The sequence below is a fragment of the Ranitomeya variabilis genome, chromosome 2, assembly GCF_051348905.1.
Source record: "Ranitomeya variabilis isolate aRanVar5 chromosome 2, aRanVar5.hap1, whole genome shotgun sequence".
NCBI classification, from domain to species: Eukaryota; Metazoa; Chordata; class Amphibia; order Anura; family Dendrobatidae; genus Ranitomeya; species Ranitomeya variabilis.
In genome coordinates this window covers 308059118-308072446 of record NC_135233.1, presented here as the reverse complement: position 1 = coordinate 308072446, position 13329 = coordinate 308059118, and the positions used below count along the sequence as shown (strand labels likewise).

At 44.9% G+C, this 13329-nt stretch overlaps 1 protein-coding gene across 1 annotated transcript in view; it reads right to left on the bottom strand.

Annotated features, from left to right (window-relative positions):
• Positions 1 to 11297, bottom strand: part of LOC143805671 (E3 ubiquitin-protein ligase RNF128-like) — a 60480-nt gene extending 49183 nt beyond the window's left edge. The window contains exon 1 of the mRNA XM_077285211.1: positions 10744 to 11297. Coding sequence (XP_077141326.1) covers positions 10744 to 11194 — 451 coding nt within the window. The 5' untranslated portion in view covers positions 11195 to 11297. The remainder of the gene's footprint in view (positions 1 to 10743) is intronic.
• Between the last annotated feature and the right edge of the window lie 2032 nt (positions 11298 to 13329).

Here is a 13329-nt window from a genome sequence, read left to right as displayed (position 1 = left end):
GCAGAAGAACATAAAGATGTATACAGTACTTTGCATATTTGAGAACTAAAGTCTCATCTCAATAAAAGCTGCGAAAGATCTTGTCTGACTGACATGACATTTACACAGTTATTCTGCAGGTCTTGAGTCACGAGAGGCAATGTCAGCTCCTGTAGGCAGCGCCCGCTCTGCTTTCGAGAATTATATGTTGGTATTTGTAGGCTTCCGTATTTTATGATTTTGTGTATTTTCCCTGATGGAGAAGCATTGAGGAATAAGCTGGTGCTACACAAATGCAGACAGCCTACTGGATTAAAAAATAAATAAATAAAATAAAAATAAATAAAATAAAAAAAATCAGATATTGCAGTGATCAATGTGGGTTGTATTTTATAGCATCTTCAGCCTGTTTATGCCAAGATGTGAGGGTAGATAATAGAAATTGTTACCTATGCCTGTCTGTCACCACTAGGAGTACATTTTTCCAGCTGCTAATATAGCCTGCTACATGCCTTAGCGGTCATCATGGCACTGACTACTCAAAAAACAAAAAAAAACGCAAAACACACTTCAACACTGGCTAAATTTTCTCTTTTTTTTTTTTTTTTTATTTACTGCAGGTGTCTGCACCACATGACAATAAGAAAATCTTCTTGCACATTTTAAGCACTTTCCTCTTATTTGATGCAGATTTTAAGCATTTTTAATAGCACTACACATTAAATTTGATTCTAAACCTAAAATACAGAATAAAAATGAAGGGTTAAAATAAGAAAAAAAAACAAACAAATAAGTTAGTGCAGCGCCCCCACTGCCGCAGGGCCGAGGGGTACCCGGTACCGGGCCTCTGAGTCTCTGTTCTGGGGTTGTCACGGTGGCTAGACCCGGTCCGTGACCCTGCTGAGGGGCGCCCAATGATAGGTGTGCGGGATGGTGATGATGTTGTAGTGGTGCGGTGCAGGTTGCAGTAAATAACGAGGACACCAGGTTGCAGTCTCTTTACTGAAGGCTTCAGGATCCTCAATCCGGAATACGGTTAACCGGGCTGCGCAAGCCTGGTCGGTCCGATGGCACCTCCAGAGTTCCCTTTGCAGGTGAAAATCTGTGCCTACCTGCTAGCGCTTGTGTGTTGTAGTCCTTCCCTGCTGAGCACCACGGGATAGTCCTCACAACTGTTGTGTCTGTTTCTCGTGTTCCCTCACAACTCGATTCTGATGTTCTTCCACGTCCCCCAGATCTTATGGTTAGGATGCACCCGTATGACGGGGAGGCTCGGAGCTCTTCCGGGACTCTAGCGTCGCCCCACTCCTGTTGTTACCCCCCTGTGTCTTCCTAGGTCAATTGGGTGAGACAGCCCGCCTATAACTGACTGTCCTGCCGTAGGTTTGAAGTTTGGCTTGGAGCTCTATACTTCCTCGGCGTTCCGGCCACCGGTTATGTGCCTCAATAGGATGTTGCCTCGTCTTACAGCACGACTCCTACTGGTATTCCCCTTGTTGCGTTGATCTCGTTTCTCACTCAGCACAATATACCTCGCTTCTTGTCCTTTCTTAGGGTACCGCCGCTATATCGTGCAGGCGCGGTCCCGTAACGTTCTCTCTGGTTGCTAGGCCTCTGTCAGGATCCCACCCCTTACAGGGACCCCTCTGAATCTTCCCCAACAACACCCTCTGCCACAAGGTGTTGCCTGGTTCCAACCCAGTCAGCTTTTCCTCCTAACTTCCTGCCTAACCCCCAGTTTTACCAGATTGTGAGGAGTGGCCTAATAAATAGAACCCTTAGCTCCCCCTGGAGGCCAGACTGTGAAATGTATTGGTGTCTGTGATACCTGGTCAGATGAACTCCTTCAGTGCCATCAGACGTACCATAGCCCCCCTTAGTGGCGGAGCTACAGTACTGCAACGACCAGGACTCTGGGGCGCTGCATTAGTACTACCAAAATTGTTTTAGTTGTTGAGTAGAAGACGACTGGAGCAAGCCAATCCAATTCTGAATCTTCCTGTAATGAGGCAGCACTTGGAACTGAAGAAGGTTGTCCGATACAAAATCTTAAGTATGTCCTTGTAAGGGAATGTGTCCACGTTCAGGATTGCATCAGGATTTTGTCAGGATTTTTCATCAGTATTTGTAAGCCAAAACCAGGAGTGGAACAATTAGAGGAAAAGTATAACAGAAACATATGCACCACTTTTGCATTTATCACCCACTCCTGGTTTTGGCTTACAAATACTGATGAAAAATCCTGACCAAATCCTGATGCAATCCTGAACGTGGACACATACCCTAAGAAACATTCACAAACTGTGCCTGCCAAGAGAACACTAAGGGTATGTTTCCACGGTAAGTAAACGCTGCTTGTTTGACGCTGTAGCGTCAAACAAGCAGCGTCCAGATGTTCCAGCATAGTGGAGGGGATTTTATGAAATCCCGTCTCCACTATGCGTGGAAACCTGCACGCGGCGGCCCTGCGACTACGGACATGCTGCGCGTCTTTTCAGATCGCAGCATGTCCGTACACCTTGCGGGGACGCAGCGTCCCCGCAAGGCATATCACAGGGCCCTATGGCGAGGGGTGCGATGATCCCGGATGTGTACTGTACACATCCGGCACCATCGCGTCCCAGAAAGGGGGCGGGGCTTAGCGCCGAGCGGCTTCGCCGCTGCGGCGATACCGCCGCCCCTCCGGACCGTGGAGCCATACCCTAAGGGTATGTGTCCACGTTCAGGTTTGCTTCAGGCTTTGGTCAGGATTTTATGCAAGTAAAATCCTGACCAAAAATGCACCTGAGGTCACTGTCAGGTCACCTGCGGTGTTCCTGCGCGTTTTGCTCATTGTAGCAACATGCTGCGCTCTTAAAAAACGCACCGCATGTGCGTTTTAGCGGGAAAAACGCATGCGTTTTTTTCCTGCACAGTGGAGACGGGATTTCATTAAATCCCCTCCACTATGCTGTAACATCTGGACGCTGCGTTTTTGACGCTGCGGCAAAAACGCAGCGTTTCCTGAACGTGGACACATACCCTTAGGGTATGTGTCCACGTTCAGGATTGCATCAGGATTTGGTCAGGATTTTTCATCAGTATTTGTAAGCCAAAACCAGGAGTGGGTGATAAATGCAAAAGTGGTGCATATGTTTCTGTTAGGGTATGTCTCCACGGTACGGATGGGCGGCGGTATCGCCGCAGCGGCTAAGCCGCTCGGCGCTAAGCCCCACCCCCTTAATGGGACGCAATCATGCTGGATGTGTTAACTCTTCACATCCGGGATGATCGCTCTCTCCCATAGGGCCCTGTGATATGCCTTGCGGGGACGCTGCGTCCCCGCAAGGTGTACGGGCATGCTGCGATCTGAAAAGACGCGCAGCATGTCCGTAGTCGCAGGGCCGCCGCGTGCGGGTTTCCACGCATAGTGGAGACGGGATTTCATCAAATCCCCTCCACTATGCAGGAACATCTGGACGCTGCTTGTTTGACGCTGCAGCGCTGCACAGCGTCAAACAAGCAGCGTTTCCTGAACGTGGAAACATACCCTTATACTTTTCCTCTAATTGTTCCACTCCTGATTTTGGCTTACAAATACTGATGAAAAGTCCTGACCAAATCCTGATGCAATCCTGAACGTGGACACATACCCTAAGGGTATGTGTCCACGTTCAGGATTGCTTCAGGATTTGGTCAGGATTTTATGCAGGTAAAATCCTGACCAAATCTGCACCTGAGGTCACTGGGAGGTCACCTGCGCTGTCCTTGAGTTTTTTCTGCTATGTAAGGACATGCTGCGTTCTTAAAAGACGCGCCGCATGTGAGTTTTCTCGGGTGTGCCGCATGCGTCTTTTACTGCATAGTGGAGACAGGATTTCATGAAATCCCCTCCACTATGCTGTAACATCTGGATGCTGCGTTTTTTATGCATGCTGCTTAACGCTGCGTCAAAAACGCAGTGTTTCCTGAACGTGGACACACACCCTTAGGGTATGTGTCCACGTTCAGTTTTGCTTCAGGCTTTGGTCAGGATTTTATGCAAGTAAAATCCTGACCAAAAATGCACCTGAGGTCACTGGCAGGTCAGCTGCGGTGTTCCTGCGTGTTTTGCTCATTGTAGCAACATGCTGCGTTCTTAAAAAACGCATGCGTTTTTTCCTGCACAGTGGAGACGGGATTTCATTAAATCCCCTCCACTATGCTGTAACATCTGGACGCTGCGTTTTTGACGCTGCGGCTCAGCGCTGCGTCAAAAACGCAGCGTTTCCTGAACGTGGACACATACCCTTAGGGTGCATTTACTTTGTTCAATTATTGGGAAGGGGCACTCCTAGAGACATTTTTCCAATAACCATGCAGAGTTTACAGACCGAGTCATCCAACAATCAAAATGCATGTTTGGGTGAACCGATCCGGCAGCACATCATCTTGTGTAACCAGGACATGTGCTTCCGAGAACAAAGACAGTCTATGCACGCAGAATATATTACTGATCATTCCTCCTTTTCTCATGTACAGCACCATGGAATTAATGGCGCTATATAAAATAAATAATTCTCTGCACATATTATACAAAGTGACTAAAGAGGCTATGAAACGACAATCAGAAAATATCGCAGTCATTTAATGCCAATCAATGTGAAACGCACCCTTAGGGCTCATTGATAAACGTGTCAATCAGTGGTCGATTAATGGCCCGACCGTACTACTAATGTGCACAGATTAGTGATGAGTGCACGTGTTCAGATAAGGTGTTATCTGAACATGCTTGTGTGCGAACCAAGTGACTTTGGCGTGTTCGAATAATATGTTCAAGTCCCCGCGGCTGTATGTCTCACGGGTGTTTGACAGCTGCAACACATGCCGGGATTGCCCAACAGGTGCGAGACATGCAGGCGTGGGGACTCAAATATTTTTTAAGCATGTCAAAGTCATTTGGTTAGCACACGAGTATGTTCAGATTACTAGCACAGGTCCTGGTCACACAGAATGACATGCTGCTGAGAACGAGCGTCTCTTTTTGGTTGTGTGATTGGTGGGGTCTGTTTACATTGGCTGATTACTAGGGAATGAGCGTTCCGGAGTACACTTGTTCCCATTAAGACTCATTCAGACGTCCGTGTAGAACAGTCCAAGATCCGACCCCAACACACGGACTGGCTGTGGTTCTCCCTGCCCCAAAGTAGCTTCATAGAACTACATGAAGCAGTCACGCTTGGGTCAGGAGATCCGCATCCAGTCTGTACATTTGCTGCCCATGATTGAGACGTCAATGCTAATTGGTCCAATGAGCCCTAAGGGTATGTGTCCACGTTCAGGATTGCATCAGGATTTAGTCAGGATTTTACGCAGGTAAATCCTGACCAAATCTGCACCTGAGGTCACTGGCAGGTCACCTGCGTTGTTCTTGCGTTGTTTCAGCATTGTAAGGACATGCTGCGATCTGAAAAGATGCGCCGCATGTCGGTTTCCGCGGGTGTGCCGCATGCGTCTTTTGATGCATAGTGGAGACAGGATTTCATGAAATCCCCTTCACTATGCTGTAACATCTGGACGCTGCGTGTTTGACTCTGCGGCTCTACAATGCGTCAAACACGCAGCGTTTCCTGAACGTGGTAAACATGCCCTTAATCATGCAGTGTAAATGCATCCTGCCACATGAAGATGGGGTTTTTATGCAAATGTTTTTTATTTTTTTTAATTAAGTATTTTAAGAAAAGCATAAAAGTTACAGTAAAATAAGACGTGTAAACTTTTATAGTGTTATTCTCATCTCAAAAGGTGGGTGTCTGGCAGCACCAAAGTGCAGGAAAGGCTCACAAGAAGGAGACTATGCACATATGATACTGCCTTAATCGTAATGACCTACAGAACAAAAAAAAAACAAAAAAAAACAAAAACTATTTATGCTGCATGGCAAAAGGGAATAAATTGTGGCTAGGATTTTTCAAATGGAAAAAATCAAATATATTTTAAATAATTTAGTTTCTATCATTAATTGGATAATATTTCTTTATAGCTTATATCTTGTATAAATTATAAAGGCCAGCAGTATAATATGAGGATCCACATAGACATTTGTTTTCCCCTCCCCTATTTATTTTTTTTCCCTGACATGTTATAGCGCGTTGCCCAAAACACACATTTTTAGTCACAAATTGCACCAATTTCCCACCAATTTTTTTTTTCTACCCCACTCGGAAAACATGTTAACATGTTAGCTCAACTTGAACAAAGATCTTATTGTTCTATAAATGGGTCACTTGCACACAAAGGCTATAAACATCAAGAACAAAAGACCAGTAGTTGGGTGATGTCTCAATGTTTGCCAGTGTAATACAAAAATAAAAAGTCCCAACTTGATTTCTTTTTCACAATTAATGCATTTAATACTTTCCTCATCTTCAAATAATTTCCATTATATTGTTTTGGTATAATGTTTACATAATAACTAGTGTGATTAGAAACTTTGAATTATTGAAGTAATATTAATATCTGGTTATTAAACCATAACAGTCCTCAAAGTTCATTTTTGTTCTTTTTGCAGCCTCCCATACACATTAGATTAATTTCACCTACACCCACTGTTATAAATGGGTTCGGCTGATACACTAATGTGTATGGGGGCTGTAGCAATTGATAGTCGTGGAGAGGTTGACAACTGTCCGTAAGTGACCATAGCTACAAGCATGATAAACTGTGGATGTTGTAATTGCTGGTTTGGATGAACACCCCGAACGTTCATTAATATTATTACTCTATGGACTTATATGTTCTCGGCAGCACATTACCTGTTTACAAGAGGCCATGTGCTATCGATAAGCCAGTTTTAAAAATTGCAAATTGTTGCACAGTTTTGCCTCTATGATGGGTGTTTACCGGCTTGTTTAGATGGAGCCTATAGAAGGGAAGGAGCGCAACTAAGGAGAACGAGCATTCTATCACAAGACCACCTAAATGGGCCAGTAAGACCGGGGTCACACTTGTGAATGTGATGCGAGAAACTCATCAATACCCAGCACTGCCGCCGGCACTCAGGACCGGAGTGTGGGTCTGCATAGAAATACATGTAGCCTCATGCTCTAGTCCGAGTGCCGGCGGTAGTGCCAGGTATTGATGCGTTAGTTTCTCGCATCACACTCACAAGTGTGACCCCAGCATAAAGAAGAAAAGTAAGGGATTGGGTGAACTCCTTTTAGATCAGAAATGGCTTATGTAATCTGACATGATGGGTTATCTAAAGAAGGTTAAAAAAATAAATAAATAACGTTAATGCATAGAGATGTAGTATGGCTACGAGCATGGAGCCCAAAGAGCACCGTGACCACACACATTTGACAACTTTTGGCCATATCTCTCCCTCTACTCCCCCAAGAGCATGCATGCTTGGCTTGGAGTGAATGTTTATTTTAATGGGGAGAATGATAATCTGCTGACAACCTTCTTGAACCTTTGCTTTCCCAACAACTGCCATGGTGCAATGTCAGGCTGCCTCCGTACACAATATATAGTCAGCTAATCAACAATGGTTATTTCAGAGATCAAATAAAGTTAACAGCTTTACTTAAGATGCCCTTGCTCCTTGAATGTCGCCCAGAAGTCAGATTGTACAGTCATTTCTCCCAGGCCCCCTTCATATCTGCATGCTTAATCTAAGCGAGCAAGCATGCATTCTGCATGGGGAGAGCAGAGTACACGTCTGTCAGACTCTGCTGGTGGCAACTTATATACTGTGAGAAGAAAAGGATGAGGTATTGAAACATTTAAAACACACCCAATCCTTCCCTCCACCACCACCAGTCAGCCACTCTCCTCAGTACGACGTTGACTGTAAAGGCCCCCATATACATGTTTCACTACATATACAAAAGGTTTCCTTTAATATACCAATGTTTTTCACTAAATGTTAAGGCCTCTAAGACCTTTGTAAGTTAGTAATCAGACATTCATTACATCGATTGGTGCTACGTGGCCTAAATCCCACTATAGGGCCGGCTCATACATGCCTGATTTGTTGCTGAAATTTATACGACTATGCCAAACATGTTTTTCCTTTTTTGCACTATGCCCCGGGACTTTTACAGTTCCATTTATGGGGAGTATAGAAACAAGTCATCTTACACCTTAAATAGGCCACGTTCACACATTCGGTATTTCACCTCAGTATTTCTAAGACAAAACCAGGAGGGGGAGAAAAATACCGGAGTGGTGACGTGTTTCTATTATACTTTTCCACTGATTATTTTACCTCAGTATTTGTAAAACCAGGAGAGGAACAATGACCAAATACTGAATGTGTGAACATGGCCTAAAGAGTTTAATGGGCAAGTTTTATTCATGACTTGGATCAAAATGTACACAGACATGTGAATAGTCCTATAGGCCATAATTGGTACATGTTTTACTTCTGAAAAATACAAAGGGAGCTCATAAGTGAAAAACGGGTGAACGTGACCAAAGAGAGTAAAAGAAGGTACTTTACTGTATATAGTCACAATAGCACATTAAGTATACTAGGTAAGATGAGTCTTAGGCTACTTTCACACTAGCGTTTTGGCTGCACGTCGCAATGCGTCGTTTAGGAGAAAAAACGCATCCTTCAAAGTTGTCTGCAGGATGCGTTTTTTCCCCATAGACTAACATTCCCGACGCATTGCCACACGTCTCAACCGTCGTGCGACGGTTGCGTCATGTTTTGGCGGACCGCCACCACAAAAAAAGTTACATGTAACTTTTTTTGTGCGTCTAGTCTGCCATTTTCGATCGCGCATGTGCGGCCGAAACTCCGCCCCCTCCTCCCCGAACCTTACAATGAAGCAGCGGAAGCGTCTTAAGACTGCTTCCGCTGCCCACGTCGGCCATTTTTTTTTTTCACAGTATGCGTCGGTACAACGCAGTGCGACGGCCCCGTACCGACGATAGTGTGAAAGCAGCCTTAACTGGGCATAGACCCAAGTCATTTGTGACTTACAAAACTACTGGATCCACTAAGCAAAAAATAAATAAAAAATCCATTACAACAAAGAAAAATCAGATGGCTAATTAATGGATCTGTTTTCAATAAAAATTCAAATGTTTAAAAAAAAAAAAAAAAAAGCCACAGATCCAGCATAGATTAGTTACTTAAAAACAGACAATAGTTGTGTCGCCACAACTTTTTTGCCAAGGGATCGCTGTTATATCCTTTCTAACGGATTTCTACTGGACATGTGAACATAGCCCCAGATGGCTGGTGGTTGGACAATGGTTTTGCCGGCAGCTTTCTCATTTGACTGTCCCATGCACGGGAGCGCTCTGGTGCTTTCTATTAGGATGAGGTCACACTTGCGAGTTCAATGCGCGAGTCTCTCGCATCAATTCTCGGCACCGGAGTGTGCGGCTGCATGTATTTCTAGACAGCCGCACTCTCCGGTCCCGAGTGCCCGGCGGCTGTGTCGGGAATTGATGAGAGTCCCTCGCATTGAACTCGCAAGTGTGACCCCGGCCTTAGAGCCATGCCCAGACATCTCTGGTGGCAGCTTTTCTCAAGAGAACATAAGAATCAATGGTCCAAATTTGGACATTTCAGATGCTTGACTTATCAGACAAATCATTTGTGGAGGGCACTCCATATACATTAGACTGATGGTTTAACCCATCGATATTGGTGGGTTTGGTCAACAGTAGTCTAATATGTATGGGGGCTTTATGACTTGGGCCACATCGCGACTTCACACTGCCAAAGATGGACTATGCCAATATTACATCTCACCATAATGAAAATGAATATGGTCATGTTGCGACGACATGCATACGTCAACTAGCCTGAATCCCGCTGAACATCACACAGCCATAATTACTTTTATTATGGTGCAAGGTGTAAATGGCAGTGTGATCTTTGACTGAGCAACGTGTCTTTTGGCAAAAGTCTCCATGTAGAATAGCCCAAGATATAATCAGTTTATAAGCTGAGAATAGTGATGAGCAAAAAACATGCTCGGATAAGGCGTTATCCGAGCTTGGGTGCTAACCAAGTATCTTCGGCGTGCTCGAATAATATGTTTGAGTCCCCGCATGTCTCACAGCTCTTTGACAGTCACAACACATGCATAGATGATTGCTTAACAAACAGGCAATCTATGCATGTGTCGCAGCTCTTAAACAGCCACAGAACATACAGGCGTGGTGACTCGAACGTATTATTTGAGCACACCAAAGACACTTAGTTAGCACTCGAGCATGCTTGGATAACGCCTTATCTGAGCATGCTTGCTTATCACTATTAGAGACCTATTGGTAAAACAGATTCTAGACTTCTTGTAAAATGATTTTTCTAAGGTCATGGTAACACTATCAGTATTTGGTATGTTTTTAACTCAGTATTTGTAAGCCAAAACCAGGAGTGGAACATTCAGAGGAAAAAGTATAATAGAAACATGGAAACCACTTCTGCATTTTTTTTACCCACCCCTGGTTTAGGCTTGGAAATACTGGAGGGAAAAAAAATAAAATAAAAGGGACTCAAATACTCAAAGTGTGCACGTGGCCTTACAGGCCAGTCAGCGGTCCTAATAATCAAGCCAGTGAAGTGCAGTGGTTAGCCCGCCCACCAATTCCAAGAGCTAGTCCCAGGATCTGGTTTGCGTGGACAGATTGGTTGACATGTTATACAAGATATATACTGCAATACCATTATAATACGAGGGCCGGAAGAACACATTACATTGTGTAGATTAGGAAATATAACTGAAGCTCCTTACATAGCCTCCATAATTATATGTTGTAAAAGGTTCTCATACTTACCAGGATGAGACATTTCAAAGATTCCAGTTTCATCTCCTTCATTGTTGTATATGACCACCGCTTTGGCTCCAGCCTCTGCCGCAGCTTTGATCTTATCACTAAACGTACACCCTCCACGTTGTATAAGAGCGATCCAAGAATCCTTAAAGTTCCCTGGGACACTGAAGTTCAGATATGGTGGACACATTGAACTAGATGCCATGCTGGGGTTACGCTTACTCCTCGGTAGGACAACCAGTCCACTTGCCCTGTCCACTGGCGAGTCATGGCCATAGATCCCAATCTCATCCTCTTCCCATAAGGTCTTATTGTCCATCACATATGAGAAGTTTACATTGGCTGTCCATAGGACATCAGACGTAGCGCTTTGTATTGTCAAAACACAGAGCAGCAGCACACTGTACCAGAGATGATGCCAAGAAGAGTTGGCTCCTCTTGATATGAGCCTCATCTTGCTTTTAAAAAATAATCCAGACGGGCCAGCAGCTTAAGCAATACTAGAAAGTATGCCCTGGATACCAGAAGGCTTGCCTGTTTTGTTTGCACTGAGCTCTCTCTACCTGTTTTACCTGCTTCCAGGTGCAGCGCAGATCCTCCCATATAGGTTGGGCTACTACTTAACCCTTGCTGGCTCTAGCTTGTCAGCAGTAATACTCCATACTTTCGGTTAGCAAGGTGTATGATTCCCTAGTCACCATAGTTCTGTACATACATGAATGGGAATTATATTACTTCATCCAATTAACCCTTCTCACATTGAAGTTAGAGTAACATTGGTGTTTAGGTAGTTAACTTGTTTGTGAAATGGAAAATGCTGATTTTTAAAGACGGGACCGGATGCAAGGAAGAGTGCAATGGAAACAAAGAGGTGAAAAGCAGATACTGATATAGGCAAATAAGGGGTAGGATTGAATGTAAGTGGAGTCTGAAGGACAAAAAGAAAACATTAGTACTAGAAAAAAAAATAGGAGGCGAAGTACTGAAGGAAAGATAGTATGATATGTAGGACTGATGGAAAGAAAATAATGGGATGAGATGTTCTGGGGGTAAACACCACAAGGAGATGAGCTCAGTGATTGGCTGCAGTGTCGTTCATGACATTAGCCTATGCACACTGATTGATCTATTAGGTTAGGGTACTTTCACACTTGCGTCGTGTGACGCACGTCGCAATGCGTCGTTTTGGAGAAAAAACGCATCCTGCAAAGTTGCCCGCAGGATGCGTTTTTTCTCCATAGACTTGCATTAGCGACGCATTGCGACGGATGCGTGGTATTTTGGCTGACCGTCGGCACAAAAAACGTTCCATGTAACATTTTTTGTGCATCGTGTCCACCATTTCCAACCGCGCATGCGCGGCCGGAACTCCGCCCCCTCCTCCCCGGACATTACAATGGGGTAGCGGATGCGTTGAAAAACTGCATCCACTGCCCCCGTTGTGCTTTTTTTTTCACAGCATGCGTCGGTACGTTGGCACGATGCATTGCGTCGTGCATCGTACTACGCTAGTGTGAAAGTAGCCTTATGTGCCCACGTTGCGGATTCCTGTGCCGATTTTTCCACACCGTTTTTTAAAAAGCCGCAGGCAAAACGCACTGCGTTATACCTGCATATTTACCTCAGTTTTTGTGCGGATTCCACCTGCGGTTTTACACCTGCGGATTCCTATTGAGGAGCAGGTGTAAACCGCTGCGGAATCCGCACAAAGAATTTACATGCTGTGGAATATAAACCACTGTGTTTCCGTGCAGTATTTTCCGCAACATGTGCACTGTGGATTTTGTTTTCCATAGGTTTACATGGTACTGTAAACTCATGGAAAACTGCTGCAGATCCACAGCATCAAATGCGCTGCAGATCCGCAGCAAAATCCGCAGCGTGTGCACATAGCCTAACTGCTCGGAAATTTAGTTTTTGTTGCCTCAGCTGCATGATTTACAGCTGATAGCTTGAATACATGTGGGGATTCCCTAGCAATCAGGCAACCCCCACATGTACTCAGGCTGGCTAGCAGCCGTAAACATTGAGTCAACAAAAACTAAATCTCCGAGCAGTTACAAATATTCGGAGACCACCCAAGCAACGAGTACACTCGCTCATCACTAATTGTGAGCCCTGATGGGAGCGATGATGTTTGTAAGGGCTCATACTCACCTGCGAGAAACTCGGATAAGTCTCGCATGTTAATACCCGGCACTCAGATCGGAACGTGCGGCCTCATAGGAATACATGCAGCCACATGCTCCGCTCCTGAGTGCCGCCAGCAGTGCCGGGTATTGACGTGCAAGACTCATCCGAGTTTCTCGCAGGTGAGTATGAGCCCTAAAAGTGCTGTGGAAATTAAAGGGACTCTGTCACCTGACTTTGCAGGGAACAATTTTCAGTCATATGGGCGGGGTTTTCGGGTGTTTGATTCACCCTTTCCTTACCCGCTGGCTGCATGCTGGCTGCAATATTGGATTGAAGTTCATTCTCTGTCCTCCGTAGTACATGCCTGCACAAGGTAATCTTGCCTTACGCAGGCGTGTACTATGGAGGACAGAGAATGAACTTCAATCCAATATTGCAGCCAGCGGGTAAGGAAAG